Raw genomic sequence first — 22,213 nt, forward strand, 5'->3', positions numbered from 1 at the left:
ATAAAGACCCATCAACCTATGAAAAGAACATGTAATTTTATGTTCATTACTTCCTAGTGCTGGACTGGAGAATTTGCATGGTTACACCTCAATTAAAAGTCGAATTGAAGTTAATGTCATTTAAATAAAGAATTCAATAAAAAGTTTAGGTTCTTTTCTTAATAGCATATCTCCCCTTTAGTGACCGCTATGGTCATTACCTCCAGATAACTGACCGACACAACCCTTTCGTCACTGAGCTACCTGGCAGCACTGTCAGTTATTGGGAGATTATTGTGTAACCCGATACCTTTGACACTCTGGTACCTCCGTTATTTGACAAATGTTGAATTCTGCCATTGTAGTTTTTTATATTTCTATAAAGACAATACAGGTAGATTCTATACTCACCACCCTTCTTTGTTCTGCCAAATCCATCATATAATCAGCAAAATCTCTAGATTAAAATGGCATAAATTAGCTAAATCTACTATTTTAAGCAGTGACTGTCTACTGCATAGCTTTATCTCCATCACTTGTGATTAAAGGAGGCGGGAAAGCCAGAGCACAGGAACATAAACATGGCTTTCACTTTTTAACTGGGCTTTGCAGAGAGTCTTGCACAGGAAAGGTGAGAAACAAAAGAAGACTGTGATATTGATCCACATTCTTTAAGAACCTCAACTCCCCTTTCCCTTCCTGGAGAACGCCTTTGACTGGGTAGGCCAATGAGGAAAGGGGAGGCTCACTAACCCAGTTTTCTGATAAAATGTACAGATAGGCTCTTCTCTGAGGACCCTGAGAAATTCTAGCTCCATGCTGTAAGTTACCTTAGGAGCTCTGATTAAAGGGAGGGAATAATTTCTTCGTCATGGTTGTATACGGGTGAGTGGAGTCAAGCTGATAAAACAATAATTCAAAGTTTGGTGGAAACTCATGTCCAGTGACTACAGGAAGGAGGGGGCCAGAAACAACAAGTATCTGCCAAATGATGCTGCTTCCATTGCTACGTAAATAAAGCCACCTGAGCTGGGAAGCAAACCAAGCTGGAGTGAGAGCTTGGGTTTCCCACTACGTCCCTACAGGTCTCTGTGTGCTTTAGAATAAGGCCAAGTGGAGTCATTGAGACAGTTTCCTGGAAAGCTGCCTGACTGCAATGGTGCCTGTCTCATGCATTTCCTAGAGACGCTGGGCAAGAAGAGCAATGTCGTACGTTTCACCAGATGTGACCTCTTGTCTGACCACACATGAGGTTTCCATGAACCAAAAAAGAAAAGTTGTCAACCAAACATTTTTGTCACACTGAGAGAATGCAGAAGGAAGGGTTTTTTTTTATTTGTATAAAATATATTGTTCTTCCAGGGCTGCAGTGAAATAGTTTCTATTTAATTGCACAGAAATCCTAAGAAGGTTACAGCAGTGAAACATTAAAATTCTAAGGGCAACTAATAACATTAAAACTTTATAGCCCCAGATAGAATAATTTAGACAAAAACAACATGAACATATGTTTTGTGTAATAATAACAAACATTTATAGCTGTCAAGAGAGAAAAACACAGGTTTATGCACACCTTAATGGTGTGCATGGGTGAGCATGAGTATATTTAAAACATAATATATTACAAAAATGACAGCAGGCATGGCTCTTCTGGGTACTATGTTAAATCAATGAATAAATTACCAAAAGTGAGCTGTGGCTGTTTGGATGTGTAATTGAGCTTAACGTATGTAGTGTTATTTCAAAAGAAACTGTTCAAGGAGTTCCAAGCCCAATCCACTCTGCATCTATCCTAGGCAGTTTACAAATAGCAATAAATGAAACCGTTTCACAGTGGGAAGGAAGTTTAGTTATACACATTACTTAAATTGAGGAAAAGTTAATTTTAATATGCTTTGCAGGAATTGAAAACAAACATAATAATTTGCTTATGTTCACCAAACTGGAAATTGAAATGATAATATTTGAATTTATTTTAATTATTCACTGTATGACTCACAAAATCACTAGGAATTATCTGTCTTACTTTAAGAAAATACATATACAAACCCTTCATAAATATATAGGTTTATTATAATACTTTTTAATTACACCATTTGAATGTCACACTTTTTCAAAAAATTATTAGGACTACAGAATATGAAATAAATTTCAAGCTGGTTTGTGCCAACAAGTTAATAGCAATTGGTAATAACTGCTGTAGATGAAGCCATTAATGTGAATTTGGGGATAAAAATAACTTCTTATAACTTTCTTTATAATTATAAGGTAGTTTGTCTTACTCAGCGCCCTACCACAGTTTTATAGAGCAGGAGAAGAGGTACAATTTTTTATTGTTCTTAGACCTATTTTTTTCCTAGCCTTAATTGTCTCATATTTTTCCGTATTATGAAAAACCACAATTATTTTACATGGGAACTCTGAATCAAATCGTCAGAATTAAGCCCCACATCTTTTAAATTACAGATCTTTCCTGCCAGCCAAAAGGCTCAACCAACAAGTGTAACTTCTAAGAGGCTGCAACTTTAGGCAATTTGCAATGTTACAGTGGGCTTAGGTAGGAACTGTGCCAGCCCCTTCTCTTCCGTTTCTTTTCTGCTAATGGGGTCATTATATCACGGCAGATGCAGGAGTGTCGTGTGCTCCGTAAAACAGGGCTGTTTTTCTGAACAGCATATGTCTACCTATCTTATCAACCCTGTCCTTTGCCCTCATTCATGGCCACCCAATGCTGGTATCTTCCAGTGCTGTATGTAATTGTGCAGGGCCCTGGACTCACAAACCCAGGGGCTTGCTTTTTCTTCCTGTACTTGCAGAATGGCTTCTTACTGGCATTGCAAGTAACAAAATTAAGTTTGTATTTACCAAGATCTTTTTATTCAGAATAACAATACGGTTAAGTGGGAAGTCATTCCTCAGCGTTTTTAGCACGGCTCTAACTCATTTTGTCACCGTTAACTCACTTTTCCACTCCACTCTCTTCGCCCCAACTTACTTGCATGCTTTCATGAGCATGATGATGAGCACAGTCAGATGCAGACAGACCACTTACTACTCAGTGTTTCCTAGGAGATCAAGGTATAGAACTGTGCTTTACCCAGACTATGTGGCACTAGCCATAGATGCTGACATAGATACACCTACTTAGAACAAAAACTGTCTTTTTCATTCTCTCGTGAGCCTGCTATGTCTGCAACACAGGTCACGCCTCTCTGTCTCTAGAGATTGACCCCACAGAGGCATCGCTGGTTGTTAAGCAGAAAGTGTCAGATACAGGAAGAAAGAATTTACTGAGGCATCTACAGACAAGGCCATAAGAGTCTGAGCCATTTGCTGACAACACTTATTTTAAGCGAACCATTTTCCTCTCCTGTTTTGAACCAGGCCCTGTGGAATTAGAAGCAAGGAGTTGGAGATGTAGACAGTAGGAAGAGGTCAGCAACTGAGCCAATGATAAATCAGCTAGCCACGCACCTATTTCAGATGTTACAATATGAATAATACGCCCAGCAAGAATAAACGACTCACAGAAAGTTTATTGTGGCTCTCCAAATTCGTGCTAATAAAATCATAACATCAACAACCCTTAATAAGGTGCTATCATTATAAATTTCCAATAACTACATGAACAATAAGCCTTCAAATAACATTCCAAGAGCTCGGGTCCGTTATCCCTTAATCTCTAGAACTAGTAAAATAATGATGCCATACACTGAAGCTATGGGGTCTCCATGGCCAGTATTTTTGCACTGACGAAGGAACCCCCAAAGTCACAGATTGGGAAGTAAAAGGCACTACCTGTTCTGGAAGTGGTATTCTCATACACACAACCGTCACCCCCATTACCACCACTGGTACCGTTGAGGTATTTGGCTCTAAGTATGATCCTGTAATGCATATTTCCAGGATCCATTTCTCTCCTTCTTCGTACTCTTCCCTTCTGTGTCCTGTTTTGCATCTGTCTTTACTTCAGGATGTCCAGCTTTTCCCTGCATCCTATGATTTTCCTTCATCTCACGACCCATCCAAAGCCCCTCATTAGCGCCCAGAACATTGCCCCAGCTCCCCACAGAGCACGGCATGAGAATGGGGAATCAGACTCCCAGGTTGGCAGTAACTACAGGAATGTATTAACAGAATTTCTTTGGTCTTCTGGCAACCAGTTATGAATTCGTCAGTCAGCTCTTACATGATTACCTCAGAGATGAGAAGTGGTAAAGATTCTCTGACATCCCTAGGTCACCAATTCCATTTGATTTGTGGTCTGAGGATATATAAACTTGCTCTACAACCCCAATGGCTAGCACTGGTAGTTTTGTTTTTGTTTTGTTTTGTTTTGTTTGTCCTATTACTTTTAGTCCCCAAGTTGGTTCTTCCTCAATGAAAATAACTGAAATTTAATCTTGTAGGAAAAATGAATTAAATTTGAGGGCTTTTAACCTACAAAACAAGTCAATTATTACCATATATTTTATTGCAGTTCTATAGAATATTAGCTTACAAAACCACCTTTTTCTTCTCATCACAGCTATCAAAACAGACTAATGGCCTCTTATGTTCATTAGTTTTTCGTGGCTATGACATTACTGACGTAGACAACTCAAGGAAAGACTTATTCTGCCTCGTGATTACAGAGGTCCAAGGTCATCTGGTCCCGTCATCTGAGGCCTATGTTGAATAAGAACATTATGGTGGTAGGAAACCATCACCTAGGAATCTGCTCAGCTCACGGCAGCCAGAATGAAGAGAGAGATGAATGAGCAGGAAATGGTAATGCAAATGTCCTGGAGGTGTGCGCAGTTAGCTACCTCCTCAAAGTAGGACCCACCTTCTACCCCCACTGTCTTCCTGTCATGGATCCACCAAGGGATTAGTTAATCCATCGGTTAGGCCAAATCTCTTCAGGGTCTAGTCATTTCCCCAGAGACCATCAGCTAGAATCAGGTCCCCTATACATGAACCAATGAGAGACACTTCCAATACAGTATATTAAGCTTACAAGGTGAGAAAAACTATAATGAAATAGTAGAAACTGATAGCTACACAATGCTGCATTCTTTCTTTTGCCAACTTCCAGCATTTTTATTAAACTTAATGTAATTTTCAGTCACAGTCTGTTGAGGAATGATAATCGTACAAAGGTTCAGAAAGCAAATGATAAATACTAAACAAGATACACTTTATTGAAATTATATCATTTACAATTTGCAATTCAATAATAATTATTTAAATAAAAATAACATGTAAAAGTATAATCATAGAACTTATTATCCAGACTAACTATGAACCGATAATTGGTTAGTCCAGAATCTCAGTGAGCTAACTCATAAATAACTCCATTTTAAAATGCTTTTTTCCAAAAAAAAAAAAAAACAGATTTCCAAGTATATGCATTGTAGGTTTTTCTTCTTTGCTTTTCCCATTTGAAATGGGAAATTTAGTGTTATGGAATGCCTGGCATTTAATATCAGGTGACTGGACAATGTTCCATCAAGTTAATCAAATGTACCAGTTAAACCATTTTAATTCAACATAACCTCAGAGAGGTTGCAAGAATTTATACAAATATTTAAATAGCTAAAATATAAATTTAAAGGACATTAATGTAACTTAGGGTTTTGTTTTCTGTTGTGATTTTTTTTGTTTATTCAAACAAGCCTTTTCAAAAATATTCCCCAAGAGATATATTATGCTGAGCATTGCAGTGTACAATGAACATGAAATGGTCCCCAACTTCAGATGTTATGCAGGTCACGGGATATCCTTAATATAACATTTAGAAAGCAGACATGATATGTGCAACTAAGGTGTAAACGCTATGGGGACACTGAAAACGATTTGGATTACGCTGCTACAGTGCTAGGCAGGAACCCGGCACTGGCGCATGCCGTACTGAGAAAAAGACTCGGCAGTGCAGTTGAACAAAGAAGCAAGGAGCCGAACAGGCGCAAAAGAAAACCTGGGTGGTTTGCAGACTAAGAAGTAACCTTAGACAGCTATAGTGAAGGAGACTGGAGACCCAAAGGACCTTTGCACCGAAGCAGTGAGTCACAGAAAAGGCTGCTGAGTGAGGGAGTCATGTGCCAACAGGACAGAGGCAGGGAAGGACCAACAGGGAGGTTACCCTCGGAGCTCCATCCCACCGAAGCAGTGTGCTTTGTAGAGAAGCCCAGGTGGAAGGGAATAGGAGTGCAATCCTCCACCGGCTGTGAGGCACCTAAGAAACCCAGCGTTCCATATACTGGACTCGGGAGTAAAGTTCCTCTTAAAATAGTGGCAACTAAATTTGCACTGGAAAGGCACCTATCAGGATCAAATGTCTTATTTAGAGATTAGTACACCGAGGCTCAGGGGCTATTTGATGAAAACTCCAATTCCAACGAGTAGAAGGCTCAAGAAGAAGGAAGTTAGGAAACTGCCCAGGGTAAAGCGCCTGGTCAACTCAGCTGTAGGATGATAGTAACACCACCTGTCCCCACTGCACCGTTGGCTTGGGACCACGCAGTTCCACTCAAAGTCACAGAGAGCGGTGTCATGGCCTTGTGCGAAAGCACTGAAGTTGGGAGGAAAACCCTCCTTCTTATCTGTCTCCTATGAGAAAGGAAATCTTTTCCATAGGGACCTCCCTCCACTGGCCCAGCCTGTGTGTGTCAGGTGCCTCAAGCAGATGGCAAAGGAATGATTTTGGTTGCCTGATAGAATGACCATGATATACTGCCCGGCTGAGGGACGTGATCAACATCCCCTGAATCACCCCACGTGAAAGAAGATGTCTAGGAAGGCAAAGTAAGTGATTCTGTCAGGAAAACGCTGTCTGTCAAGCAGTCTACAGTGCCTGCTGTATTAAGTTTAATAAGGATTATCTACTGTTGCTGATTAAATCATTAGTGCGACAACCTCAACCCATTTCCCTTTTACGAGGACAAGTGTGCCTACACTTTCTAATATCCAATTTTACTATTTATGGGAGGAAAGAACTATTGATTGCCTTGGAAAAGTACATAAAACAAGAGCTTCTATTTCAAGGTATTCATTGACAGGAGGCTGTAAGAGGACATCTGCTTCAAATGCAGGATTTCCGAAGAGTTTTCATCTCCAAACCCGTTCACCTCATTTCCATCTTGGGCATGAGCCAATGGAGAATTGTCATTAAGCTTTTTTTGCACAACTAACACTAAAATAATCTGCTTATGACAACTGAATATGCCATTTCTCAAAGGTCTGATTTCAGGGATACAGCTGGTAACTACACTTGGATAAAATACAAAAGTGACCCTAAAGGAAGACAAACACTTAGATATTAGAGTTACCGTTAGTTGGTAAAACTTTTGTTCAGCTCATTGTTCTCTTTGCTCTAAATAAACAGTTAATAATTCTTAGCCTTCAATCAAAAAAAGAAAGGCAATTTCCAATGGCTGGATTACAACAATAGTCATAAAGTATATTTATTAAGAAATGAAATAATATTTCTCTAAAATACATAAAACATAACAATGCTATACAATGATGACTTTGAAAACTACATTTATTTTCTGTTCCTATTAGTGTCATTAACTTCAGTGAAAAAAGAAAACACAGTGATATAAGATCATTATGGAGAGTGAGCAATGAGAGCCAGAAAGTCTCCTTTTAAAGCATAGATAGTTCTTAGAGTAGTTTGCCAAGAAAAGGAATTGTTGGGGAAGTCTTATGCTAATAAAGCACTGTCTGGCCAATAGGAATCTAGATAGGTGGGGCTAGGAATCCAGGAGGATTCTGGGAAGGAGAAACACAGAGAGTTCGAGATGTAACGCCATTGGGATAGGAAGCCCGGAAACCTCTCCGGTAAGAGACATACTTAGATTAACAATTATGGGGTAATTACTTAAGTCAGAGCTAGCCAGTAAGAGACAAGCAAGGCCAACAGCTTCATAATTAATATAGCCTCCTGTGTGTTTATTTGGGACTGTTGTGGATCTAGAACCAGGCGGGCGGAACGGTTTCTCACAAGGAAAAGCATCTCGTAACAAGGAATAAAGTGTGGTTTTAAAAAATCAGATAAAATCACTTGCTAAGTGTACAGTAGGTCAAGTTATAGAATGCCCTAAGTCTTGGATAATGGGGATATTGAAATATTCTTAGCAGCTGGCATTGTCCTGCAACAGTCATGATCAGTGATATCACAGAATACTCTCAATACAAGAGCCACTGTATAGCACTCTATGATCAGTTATTTCCATGTTCCTCCAGGGAAGGAGGGAAGGAGGGAGCAAGGGAGGGAGGGAGCGAGGGAGGGAGCGAGGGAAAGATAGTCATTGGGACTGAGACTGAAAATGAGAAAAGAATGAAAACAAACAAGTGTTTCAAAACTCCTCATAATTCAAACTGCACAACACTTCTATTTGGATGACTCAAATAAACACTACAGGTTCAAATATGTTGAAGAAACTTAACTTTCTCTTCTGACCTCTTAATTGGATCAGAAATCCTTGCTGGAAATGAACAGTTTTACGGTCTTTGTTCACATGGTACTATCAGGTGAAATTCAGAATTCCTTGCCCTGAGTCCTATCGGTAGGTCGGAGTATATACAAAGAGGTATCAAATGGAGGACAGCAGGGAGGTAAATCCAACAAAACTGGCTTGAAAAATGATGTATGAGTGCTTACAACCCTGCACACTACACAGAGTGTGTTACAGTCACTTTACAGAGCAGAACTTGCCTGCTCTGTGTGTTCGATAAAGGTCTCAAAGAACATAAACCTTATTGTATTAGCTAAACCTTACATTTGTCATTTACTAGAAAGATGTACATGAACACAGACTATAGTGAACCAAATATAACATGTCAGAGATTTGACTTTGTTAGACATTCAAATAGTGGTATGATCTAGTTGTGCCCTTTGAATTTACGTCAATTTAGAGACCTCTGCCTTTTCAGGTTCAATCTCACGCAATCTTGTTAGATAGCTTTAAAGCAAAGACCACAAATTTCATCAACTAGCATGCTGTCCAGTTACTAATTCCTATTAGATGCTTTTAGGCTCTTACTTCAAAGAAGCTGCCCAGAATGGACCCTCTGAGCAAGCATTTTAAAACAAAGACAAAAATAAAGTAAAACATAAAATCTGAGTAACTGACTACAATAATTAACCAAAGGGACTTGCCTTAAGAAAGCTTAATAGTAATAATAGAATTGTGGTATGTTTCTTTTTATAGCATAAATTGACACTTATTGGGGAAAACAGGTGAACTGACCACTTAAAGCTTCATTTATGATTGTTTTGTTCACAGTGAAAGGAAAAGGAAATAGGGGAGAAGTGTAGAAAAGGCAAATAGTGAAATGGGATTGAGCCATTATTTACACAGATAAGGTAAACATTGCGTCATGAAAGACAGAGAAGATAGAGTTACTGCCTCAGCATTAAAAACAAATACATATTAACCAGATACATTTAAATAAACTATACTATAAGCTGAAGCATTACGTAAACTGAGTCAAACAAAGAAGTTTAGGATGGCCCCACTTTTCCAAGGAGTTTTCTCTCTCAGGGGAGTTACCTTCAGAGTTAACTGTAAAATAATAAATGGAGTTCCAGGCTGAGAGGAGAAAGTATATCACAAGGCTGTGTGTAATCACCATCAAGTGTGCAGCATAAACGGTGCATGCAGTTCAGCTAACACAAGACAGACATGGCAAGAAGTCACTCTTGAGTGAATGGGATTTGAATCCCACAGATGTGACTTTCCCCAGAGACCAGTCACTGAGTTTGACTTCATTCTAAATCCGTTCATTTCTACCACTTTAACTCTGTTTATCATCAACATATGTCCCTTCTTCATCTGCCATTGGAGGAGACACACATTTTCTTGAACTCCACATAAATCTCTCTCCTCCATTTGAATTACCATACAGAAGTTTCCTTTAAACATGGTGGATACATTTCAAGACACCTCCCTGCCCAGTGGCTTTCTGAAATCACAGATCACCAAACTCTACGTTCTACATTTTCTCCTCTACACATATACCAGTAATCAAGCTTAATTTAAAAACTAAAGGCAGTAAGAGATTATCAGCAGCCAATAATATATTATGGCATTTATAATAATATGCTATCATAAAAGTTATTGAATATGGTTTGAAAATATTATCGAGCTGTGTTTGGTTCTCTTCTTGAGATGATGTGTGGTGATAAAGACAGCACTTTAAGTGTGTTCTTTTGCATGTCTGAACACATAATAGCCTGATAAGCAATAAGACAGGATCTTGCCATGTAGCCCAGGCTAGCGTTGAAATCCTCCTGGCTTAGCATCCCAAAGGATTAAAAGTGTGTGCCATTAAGCCTCTCTTATGACTTGTAATCTTGGTCTCTTGTCTGACCTTGGCCATCTGTTTTCTGTGGACACACGGAATCATTAGAAGCACTCATGTGAATGTAACAGCTCTTCTGTCTACCATTTAAAGCTCTTCACAACACAGCTCAGTTTTAACCCCAATAAGGCCCCTATCCCTCCACATAAATACAAGGGCTTTTCACTTTCAAAGAAGCCAAACTCTCCTTGCTCATCATTTTCTAGATATCTCTTTATTTTCCCCTTTTCATATTTTGGTTATTCTATTTTTCTCTACCTAGGATGTCTGTCCTCCAATATCATTTGACTTCCAACTTAGCTGAGTATTAGAGACTACTACAAAACCAAAATTCTGTTAGTGGTGTAAATGTCTTCTAATAATCATTGTGAAGTCAGTTTCCCCATTTCCCTTTGGCCCTTGTACCTTAGTAAAGTATTTATGACAGTGCATATCTTCACTTAGAATTATGTACATGAAATTTAAGACTCCAGTCAACATTTATTTTAAGGATGAATAAGAGAAGTTTATGCAGAGATGCTGGAAAAGCCATGAGCAAAAGCAGAGAAAAGGGAAGGGAACATATTTTAAGTAAGGAAAACCTAGAAGGTATATGGAATGTTAGCATGACTCCTGACTATGCCACAAGAAAGGTAACGGGGCTGAACATGAACCTAGAGTGTAGTAACCCTGCTGTAAATGCTAACCCCACTAATAACACATGCTATACAAACACACAGTGACCCTACAATGGTATCTGTGACGTCAATTGTAAAGACGTTCCCTGACTTTGGTTTCCAGGGGTAGACAGTGAAAGTAAGAGGCTACACCCAAGAGAGACATGCAAACAGAGTGCCCAGACCCACCTGGGCAGCTCACGGAAGGATGCCTCCATGTGGTGTCTCAGGTGATCTTCACTGAGGCTCTGCCACATTTCTCAGGACCCTTCTCTGGCTCCTTCTTTAACCCTTCTGTCTCTTGTTTCATTTATCTTAGTCTATTCTTTGGGGTGTTTTTCCCCTCTTCTGCTCTTTCTCCCTTTGTGAGGTCCACAATTTTACTTAGTCCAGGAGATAATGCTCATCCAGCTAAGTATAAATATGAGAAACTGTTGCCCATGTTTCAGGAAAAAAATAGCCTGAAAGCGATGGAAAACTGGGTCTTGAGCTCTGGCCTGTAATGCCCCCAATCTACTTAACATTTCATTGTACAGTCTGTGCCCCTGCCCCAATCTCTGTATGTGTGATATGGTAATACACATCTACGCATTATAACAATTTTTAAAAAAATATCACCCTTCATGTTTGGTAGGAAATAAGACTGGGAATGTTCTGGGGACATCACAACTCTCTAAGTAGCCATCTTTCAAGAATATCTGAAAGGGAAGAGTAACGTGGGGAACATCTTAAACGCCCCTTGATATCACTGGCGAGAAGAGCTATCCATTCTGGGTGTGAGAACAGCTGAACATGCTGCAAGCGTTAAGGGTGTTGGCTACGGGGCCTTGTAAAGCTGCTGTTTCATATGAAGCCCTGTGTGACTCAATGAACACAAGAGCCAGCCGGCCCGGGGAGAGCATTCCCTTAGCAATCAGGACTCTCACTGGCCAAGTACTCCCCTGCCAGAAACAACACATTCCAGGAAAGAAAAAAAAGTGTAAATGACACACTGAGGTCATTGTTTCACACTTTCAAAGAATCTACTCATTAATTTAAAAGCATTTTCAGAAGCAATTTTGCATCTTGCCTTTTGTGTATGTGTTTATATACTACAGAGTTTCAAAAAATGGTGACTTCAACTCTGCATTAGAAATCTCTCTAGTGTGCTTGGTATATATATCATCTTTATAAGGAACAGGAAGGTGAAGTGTGAATCTGATACAGTAGAAGGCTGCTTTCTGTAGACTCTAAGTTTGCAGCCAACAGCATATATCTTTTAAACGTCTGGGTACTACTAAATGAATACGGAAATGTCAAACGCCTACCAATGCCAGTGACGTTTCCATGTGTAGATCAGAGGCACTTAAGGATGTCACTCAGATTCTTGATGAGTCAAACATGTCTACAGACAAGGCCACCAGCCATGGAAGTACAGTGGGAAGACGGAGGATAAGCTACGGTCTTATATACCTACAGTCCAGCATGGAGATGACCACTAGCTGGCCTTGGACCTACCATTAGGTATGATCATTTTCTTAACCCTTTTCATCAATCACCTTATGAGAGCCTCGGGCTCATAATATGCAAATTAAGTGCCACAAGGAAACTAGACAGACATTTTGTAAAACTGCATTTCATCACAAATTAAGTAACCACACTCGTCTTCCAAGAAGTAACTCAGCTTTGCCTCTGACTTTCAAAAAAGCATTTTGGAAGAGAAGTTGCTCTAACGATAACAGAAGAGGGGTGACTGACAAATCCACCATAGAAGAAAGCTCTCCCCAGGTTCTCAAGGCAGGATTATGGCTGCACACTTGAGCAGGGAGGCCCGAGTCAGCGCTGTCTGCGGGAAGGATTCTGCACGGACGCCGTGGAAGTGGCAATGCATTTCCACTCATTTGCTTTCATCAAGAACACCATTCCATTTCAGTCTGCCAACACCCTAATTAAGATGATCTGAATCTTAGGTGATCTATTATTCTAGATCCAAGATAGCCCAAAGCACGTTAGACAAGGCATTACACTGTGTGCTTACATGAATGATAAGACCACTGAGCAGGAAAGCGTGTCTCCTCTCGTGTACAGCTCAGCAGTGGGCAGAGGTTCCTGCCAGCTTCGATAAATAAACAACCAGGCCTTTGGCTGTTGTCTTTCTCCCCATATTAGGTACAGTTTAATCTTACTGTCTCATTTCTAGCTCCTTTTGACATTAGGTACCTATGTTTTTCTTTGCTTTAGGTAAAAGGGGGTCTTCAGTAGTCTTTAATGTGAGTGTGTATCTGTACAGGACCTGATAATATACGAATGTGATTCCCACTTATTACCTTAATGGTCTTTGTGAAAAACTTAAAGAACATACTGAGCACATGTGTCCCTTAGCTAGAACAGAGCTGAATGCAGAAACAATGCTCAGTCTCAGGGGTGTTTGAAAGACTTGGGGCCAGACTATATTCTAGAACAATTGCATCAGGTTATGGCATTACTGCAAAGGGATCATCTAATACAGAGAGTATCTTCTTAATGTGGTCCCCAAATTACTCCTTTATACTTCTTTAGCTAAACAGAGTTACCCATAATTCATTTGCCTAAGCACTGGTTAAGACTTGGACATCCGTAAACAAACACTGCAGAGTGTATGTTAATACTAGACCTCCTCCATGTGACATCTGAAGACAGGTCAGGCAGCCACTGACTCTCCAAATCAAAAGCTACAAAATCCCAATCTCAGCTAAAACTGTTATCAGTAGGCCTAAGCAAACATATTTAAAGGTATCTGTGAGCTTTCTCTCCAGCTATTGTTGAGTGGATGTCCTTCATGACCTCCGGGGTCTGGTACCCATTTTCAAAGGAGGATGACTTGAACCTAAGATCCTCAAAGAAGCAAAATAACACAAGCATCCCCGGAGTCCAGAGTAGACAGACACCTGCATCCTTTCACAGAAGAAATGAAGATGCTGCTTGGGACCAGGCCAGGTCACCCTGTTGTAGCTGCAAGGTTTTTGGATGTACAAAAAAGTCTGCAGGTGTTCTGAGTTTTCTCCCTTTAGAGACTCATCTGTTTGCTTTCCAAGGATGAAGAAGCTGTTGTTACATCCTTTCAGTGATGCAAAGCTGGGTGAATCACATGGGGAGACCCTGGCCCTGTTTCTAAGTTCTGATGGATGCCAGCTTCAAAAGAGAGAACAGGACAGGTACGAAAATTTTAAAGGAGACGGTGTAAATTAATTTTTTTCTTAGGATGGTCTGGCTTTTACCTTGAAAGGTCAAAAAAAGAAAGAAATATATCATTTGTTAGGCCTTGGACAGTCACTATATTTTGAAGTCCTTCCTAGTTGCACATCACTGAAATATTTAAAATATGAAGCCTCTAATTTAAAGTGATAAACTTTTATTAGTTTTTCTTAAAATATATAATTACAAGCATATTTTCAGTTCTTGGGTGTGCATGCTAAAGCTGTATTTCCAGAACCAATGGATTCTGCTTTCTATTTCCATGTATAAAAGATCTCGCAGTGCTGGGAAAACACTTTTTTAAAAAAATGAAATACAACAAATAAGGTATGCTGCCAAGTCCTAGGGGAGACGTTTCCCAGAGTCTTTGAATTTCCTCCTCTCCTCCTCCTTTACAAGATTTCTAAGACCAAGCCCTTTTCTGCAGTCTCTCAACAAGGTAAAAAAGAAAAATACCCCCTAGATATATTCCTTAGATTTTCTATTATGCTTCTCAAGCTCCCAGTAGCTTCTGAAGTAAACCTAAGATACGTTCTGGAGTTATTTTTATTATGTTTTAATTTTAGTCCCTCTTTTAGGTTTAAGATGAAACAGATGATCCTAACTGCTTCACTTGGGGACGCATTTCATGGTGCAACTTGTGAGTGACCTGAGCAAGGTCGCGTCTCAGGAAGAAGACTCGGGAAGGATGGGGAGCGGAGGCTCTCAGTCGGGAGGAACTCCAGTGTGTCCTACTTCAGCCTTCACAATGTGATACCACATGACAAAATCCTTAAGCCATATGTATGTGTGTCCTTCTGCCTTGGATCCCACCAATCATTGTTCAAATCACTAAGTGGTAAAGATCACCTTTGCTGTACCGGGAACCTCAGTGCAGAGCACAACAGGTAAGCATGATCATCTATGGCCGTGGTCCTGGGTTCTAGTCTTACCAACCTTCTCACACTGAGCCTTTAAACATACTAGTTCATCCCCCTACCTGTTATTTTCACAATGGCAAACACCCTTCTACCCTTATTTCAAAGGATCATCTCCTTCTAGATCTTTCCTTGAGGCCTCTCTCCACATACTTGTAGCATCTCATGCCAGTTTCTATTGGAATTTTATCAAATCCATTATAATTATTTGTCTATGGTGTCATTGGAATATGGAGGCTTCTACACTACATTTTGTCTTCTCCAGGGATTATTCTCCGCAAAGCTCTGGCCTAGGCACTGTTGTCATGTCATTGGCTGTCTTGAAACTCACTTAATGGACAGGCTGGCCTCAGTCTTCAGCGATTCCAATACCTCTGCCTACTGAATACTAGGATTGCGTGTGTTCCACCAACACCTGCTAATTCTAACTCTTCAAAATAATCAGTGTCACAGGAATTATCATTACCCTTTTGAAAGCTAAAAACAAAACAAAACAAAATCCATGTCCTATGAGAGGGAGAAGGGAGAGACAGACAGACAGACAGAGAAGGGGGTGGTTTATGCATGTCATAGTACCCATGTTTGACAGGTTTTTTTCCTCCCACTATGTGGGTCTCCCAGAGACTGAAGCCAGGCCAAAGTGCTGGATGGTGAGTGCGTTTATTCTTTGAGTGTCTTGTTGGCCCATTACCTCTGTTTCACACAGAGGAACTAGGCAATTGTTTCAAGGATACCTAGTAGTAAACATCATTTCATTCAGGCCGTGTAACTCGGTCTCAGTGCGAAGTCTAAGAGAAACAATTCACAAATGTAAACAAATAATCATCTGATCTTTCCCCCTAGTATTCTTAATCTTAAATTTATTTTACATTCATCCTTGAGCAAGGGTGTGTTCGTTTGTTCAGGAAAAATGCAGCCCCAACTAGGGAAAGAGAACTAACAGGGGCCCCAGTGGAAGGCCTGGGGTTTTGCCTGGCTCTGCAGCTCCCAGGTTTCCACGTGTCGATCTCTTCTTGTCATTGTTTTCAGAGGTGATATTTGCTTGTATGGTGACACCAGAGTGCTATGGGACAGACGTGCATTAATATGAAAAATAAGCCTTTTATTCTCTATAAGCTGATGAAACTCAAGACAGTGTCCCTGCTGGAATGATTTTAAAAGCAAATTGTGTTGTTTCTATTTTATTTTATTTTCTAGAAATTGGGAACACAGATCACTAGGGATCAGATTTATTCTCTTTTCCTGTAGTTAAATCCAGATACCACATCCCCATGTCACTTATTTTGCCTTTTAAATAACTTTTAACCCTTTACTTTTACACTTTTACCCCCTTTTCTCTCCTTATAATAGCTTTTGCTCAAGGTAAATATTTGGAAAATTCAAAGTTATTTAAAAACATATAGCTGCATATAGATATCATCTCCTGCTTACAAAGTCTTCTAAAACACTGCTTTTTAATGGCTATCTAACATTTCATTAGAATAAGATGTATTTATACACTTGGCTTATACAGTCCTAGTACAACACTTTACTGGTACTGTCTGTTATTTAAGTAATAGTATTTCAGACAGCCTCTCCTGTGTGTGTGTGTGTGTGTGTGTGTGTGTGTGTGTGTGTGTGTGTGTGTGTGGAGGGGGGTGATACGGGGCCTATTACAGGGGTTCCTGTTAGAATACGTGTTTCTGAGAAGGGGCCATCACCACTGTGGTCTACAGAAACTTCCTAAAAATGTTGACGTGTCTGGCCTTCTCTGGCTTGAGTAAGCAGCTGCGTTCTACCTCATAAAAACAAGCTGACTGAAAACTGTCCTATTGGACAGCTTTCCTTAACCCCAGGTCAGTCTGGGTGACGGGCAGTTTCTGGAGGTCCCTGTGGTCCATCCCGCCCACCCTCACTCTCTCAAGCCACCCACCCTTGCTTGCCCCATGCCTGATACACAGCCGGGGATGCATCTTTACACAGACATCCAGGGTTGATATCCCACTTACTGAGAACCTCCTCTTACCTCTTCCTCCCAGCCCTCCTCCAACCACGCCACTCCTTCCGGGGACTATCACCCCCTCAGAGCAGCCTTCCCTCTTCTTGCCTGCGTCTCCTCCTTTCTGCCTCTCTGCTGTCCCCCTGGTTGTTTTCGTACCACAGTGTCAAAAGCATCCCCACCGTTCCCAAAAGCTTGCCTCTGTAAAGGTCCACACACACACACACACACACACACACACACACACACACACACACACACACACACACACACACACACTGCCCAAGTCCCGCCAGCAGGGAGCAGAGGGTACAAGTGAGAGCCTGCATCTAAGCCCGAAAGGGCAGAGATTCAAACTCCAGCTCTGAGACCTGTGGCTGTGCGCCCTTAGGCAATGTGGTTAACCTCTCAGGGGCCTCTTTTCTGCATGAAGAGACACAGGTAGAAGTCTTCAGTGTTTGTTGTGATGTTCATCGAGGAACACAACACAAATGCAGAACAGCTGTGAGAGGAGACTGAATGAGGTCGAGGGCTTTGCTCTTGTGCTCTTGTCCTGCCGCGGTGTTGGCCACGGTAACCTAGGGTCCTCACGCATCCTGGGCAAGTACTCTACTCGTAGGCTATATACCTCGGCCCCTCTTTTTGTTAAACAAAAGAAGCACAACTCCGGTTTTAGTTGTGCCCTTTCTCATCGTTCTTGCCCTGCTTCCACAGTGAAAGCCCTGACCAACGAACTCGCCCCACCCACCCCCGAGGTCTCCTTCCTCTGCCTGGCCAAGTCTGCTGGCAACACTCCGGTCCTTGGTATTGGCTGCAGCTTGAACAGCTCATCACGTCACTTCCTAAAACATGTGCTCACGTGCCAAGCTGCTTCTCTCCCCTTCTTCTAGTATTTCCTGAAATGTGACCTCCTCCCTGGAGGTCCTGTTTCCACTCAGTCCTGTTTCCAACAGATAAAGGGTGCCCTCTGAGCTTCTCGGGGGGCTGCAGAGCCTCAGCGTCGTGGGGCTGCTTTGGGTCCCCAGCTCTGCCTGTGTTGAAGAGGCTTGGTCTCAAAGGGCAAAAGGGTTGCTAGAGCTTGCTCTGAGCACAATGCTCATGCCAGGAATAGAAACTACGAGCTTTTCTGTTTCCCTCCATGCTACAATATGTTCTGATCCTGAGTCTACTATGTGATGGATTTCTGGACACCCTTTCACAGCATGGGAAACTATAAGAAGACAACAAATTAATAAAGTTGCTTTTAACATTGTAAGTCCAAAGGATACCTTTACGACAGTAGTATTTTGTATTAAAGGGCGCTTCATTTGGCGTTTGGTGGCATATGTCTCACACTCTATTTTGTAAATCTAAAACGGATAGTCAAAACATGCCAATACTCATTTTTAAAATATTGCTGTATTCTGTGAGTGCACCATTATGGAAAACTTACACTCAGAGCAAAAAGATTTGTAGCAAAGCATATGACCTTCTTCGCACTACAATGACCATCCCCTAATTAGGCAATGCATCTGATAGTCATTAACAGGAATGAGATAATGAATCACTTTCTCTCTTCTTTGTTAATTTGCTGTAACCAAGCGGCTAATGGATGTCAGAGCTGAGTGATTGCACTGATTATAGTGATTTATAGTTGCAACAAAACAATTTAAAACCATTCTGATTATTCATGTTAAAGATGCTTTATGTTTTGTTTACTAAATGTTTTATGCCTCCCCCTTTCTCCCACCCCTAGGATCCTGTCCCTCCCTTCTGCTCTGCTACTTTGCACAAAAAGACCTCTTCCCAGAAAACTTGAAAGTTGTCGTCTTTTGTTTTGTTTCCAGATATATATATGGAGAGAGAGGGAGATACAAAGTTTACCCACTAGAAACGAAGAGCCTTAGGGGTGGAAGGGAAACTTCAGTGGTGCCTAGTTCAAAAGAAGGCAGGAATGAGAGGAAATAAGGCAAACTTCAAGCCACTTACCTTGGGGCTGCCCGTCCCCTCCTCGTCCTCCACAGACACATCAGTAGCCAGTATCTCTGCTTTGATGGTGTCCAGAGCTCTGAGAATCCAGCTGTGTTGCCGTTTGATTTGCCTCTGCAGCTCCTTCCATTGACTTGCAATCATCTTCAGCATGTCCTTCAGTCCTTCTCCAAAGGAAAGCACAAGCTGTGGGCCCGACTGCATATCTACCTGCTACCGTCTGCTACACAGAAAGCTAGGTGGCTGCTTCAAACCACATGCGCGCTTTTCAACGACCTTACCATTACCCGGCCATTTGTCACTCAGGACTGAGACTGACAACTCTAAGATAGGACAACACAGAAAAATGGGACAGGCACATGCAGAAAGGGAGGCAGACTCTGGTTTGGTGAGAACAATGCATGTGGGACAGATTATGATGTATAGATGTCACTAACACTATAGCTTCACACCTCCAAACATAAGGCCCCCGGGTTTATCTGTGTGGAGACTTTATAATGATCAACAAAGACATTTGGAAATAGATACTGGTAATTCAATGGGAAATACGGTATATGGGCCAGAATCAAGACAGCAGTCTTTGACATTAACACATCTGCTTAACGCTGTTTTTCTGTTTACAGAATAAGGGGAAAAGCAAACCCAACCAAGCAAGCTTTTATCCACACTCCTTGTGGTCTTTGGCTATCAGGATAAGTGGTACCACACAACAAAACAGTTCTTTTTAATTATAGTACATTCTTCATAAGTGCATCGATGTTGGGCTAAGAACTGGTTGAAAGCCTAAGTTTCTGCTAATGCAAAAACCTACAGAGAATATGCCAAACGCCCACATGTGTGAACCGGCATAGAAGTAATCAGATGTCTATGGACAGCCTGCCTGGTATCCATAATGATGTCTATGTACACCCTTGTGCATATGCATTGTGTCTATAAGAACAGCTCTCATTCATTATCTTAATGTTACTTCCAGAGCTCCTACATCAAAAAGCATGTCAACGTGAAGTTTTCGGGAATATGATTTCGATCGGTACTCAGGCGAATGGCAAGCCCCAAATAAAATGAACAGACCGTTGGAGGCACTATTTCATCTTATACGTATCACAGCATTGTATGCAGTATATGAAACATTTATAAATCTTGAAGGTCAATCTGATAATGTAAATATTAATAATACATAAGGAAGTGAATATATGCAGTAATTTACAGCAATGCTTCTTCATTCTTAATAGTCTGGAGACATAAAGACCCGCAATATTTCAGGAGGATTTACCTGCTTTGTGCGATGCAATGAGCTCCAGGAGTTGGTGTCCTTCCTCCTCCACGGCTTCCTTGAGAGCACAGTGACTGTCCACGTTCAACTTAAAACTCTGCAAAAACAAAAAAAGGCACAAGGAAGGCCATCAGGCTCCAGCGAGGCGATACACACAAAACATGAGTGCAGAATTACCTGCTACTTTTTATCAAGAACCACGCAGTCCACCAGACAGACTAATTTGCAATACTAAAAGCTATTGATATTTGGGGGTCTATGCTCTAACCATTTCCGTTAGATTAGCAGAGCGCATCTGTTTGGAAGCAGCTAAACAATTGTAGAAATTCATTAGGCTTCTATGAAAAGTCATATCCCCTGGGTTTTATGGCGAGTAGTAGTGTTCAGTAAGGTACAATGAATTCCCACCTGCACATGCGAGCTTTTCTTAAGTATTTATGAAACCGCGGAGGTTGCCAGCAGAAAAACACAGTAGCCTTGTGTGCCCGCATACGTATCCACTGATACAGCGTGTCTTCATTCATCCCTGTTCCTCCACTGTACACGAGCCACAGGATGGAGATGGTGCCATTTAGGGGTGGAACTGGGGATTCTGGTGCTTTCTGGGGCTTTGTCTTCAAATGCTCATTTCTTAAGATGTGATGTTGTCTCATTGATAAACACACCAAGTACACCACACATGTTTCCCCTCATGACAGTCATCAACTTCTCTCATGGTCCACCTCAAATTCAGTCACAGCTTCTGGGACACCTCCTCTGACACACTCCGCAGTGGTTATCTCTCCTGTCTTTTTTCCCCTTACATAATTCTACCGTAGAATTTATCGCGGATCTGCTGCTGTGTTTCCATCTTTAGTTACCAAATTATATGCAATTTAAATACTTGCAAGTACTCATGTCACACACAAATGGTTCACTAGCTTGTGGGCATAGTCAACGTTTGCTGAGTGTGATCAGTAATACTCTCTAACTGGCTGTGGGGGGTGCTTCTGTTTAAATATTTCAGGAAATTCAAATATTTGGTTTTCTTGATGGTTTTCCAAAAAACTTTTCAGCTCTGAAATGTTATAAGCCATTCCAACCACAGGAGTGCAGGGGAGGGAAATCACGGTACCCATCAGCAACAGAATCATTCACTAATCTTTGGGGTAAGAACTCATTCACCAGCTTGACCAATTGGAAACACAGCACACTAAAATTTGGCTTTTCATAGTAAGGTTCCAAAGTATACACAGTGTTATCGTTTGTTAAACATCATGGGACAATACAGTGAAAACACTGTACTGCACTTGATATCAAGCATAAATGACACAGGTTAGGATAGCACCACACCAGATTTAATTTGAATTGAAGAAGTTGGGTAATCATAAATTGTGAGACTGGATCTTCATTTAATGATTCATGTAGTGTGTGTGGTCTACAATGCCAATAGAGACTTGGGGACCAAAAAGCGTGGATTCTGGCCTTAACAGGCATCTGAGCATGGGGAGTATAGCGTGGCTTATTCTGGATGCTCAGTGGTGAGTGTGAGCCATTCTTTTCTTCCTGGAGAAGGGGGTCTTTTTAAAGGACCAAAGACAGAGACAAAACGAAAAGAAAACCTGAAAGTGAGAGAAATATGAGAGGCTGGCAATAAGGAATTGAACTACAGCAATTCAAAATGGTGGATTACATCATCCAACCTTCTTTCATAGGACACGGTAACATTTCAGGTGAACATTCGAGAAAGCGACAGTATCTGACTCCCCCACACACTCCTCAGCATTTCTTACATCGTCCCTTCTGCTGCAGGTATGCAGAGGAATAAAATGAGATATGCAATGTTCAGGAATCCTGATGTTTCCCTCCTAAAGATAACTGTTTAAAAATGCTCTTAGAT

General features: G+C 41.0%; 1 protein-coding gene across 4 annotated transcripts in view; it reads right to left on the minus strand.

The window, feature by feature from the left end:
* Positions 1-22,213, minus strand: part of Akap6 (A-kinase anchoring protein 6) — a 441,052-nt gene that overhangs the window by 182,920 nt on the left and 235,919 nt on the right. For 3 of the 4 annotated variants that reach the window (XM_040743097.1, XM_040743098.1, XM_040743099.1), the window contains 2 exons: positions 20,335-20,431; positions 19,062-19,228 (listed from right to left, as the gene is read on the minus strand). In XM_040743097.1, coding sequence (XP_040599031.1) covers positions 19,062-19,228; positions 20,335-20,431 — 264 coding nt within the window. The remainder of the gene's footprint in view (positions 1-19,061; positions 19,229-20,334; positions 20,432-22,213) is intronic. The other variant, XM_040743100.1, reaches the window with a different exon arrangement.

This window comes from Mesocricetus auratus, unplaced genomic scaffold (genome assembly GCF_017639785.1).
Source record: "Mesocricetus auratus isolate SY011 unplaced genomic scaffold, BCM_Maur_2.0 Super-Scaffold_15014, whole genome shotgun sequence".
Classification (NCBI taxonomy): Eukaryota; Metazoa; Chordata; class Mammalia; order Rodentia; family Cricetidae; genus Mesocricetus; species Mesocricetus auratus.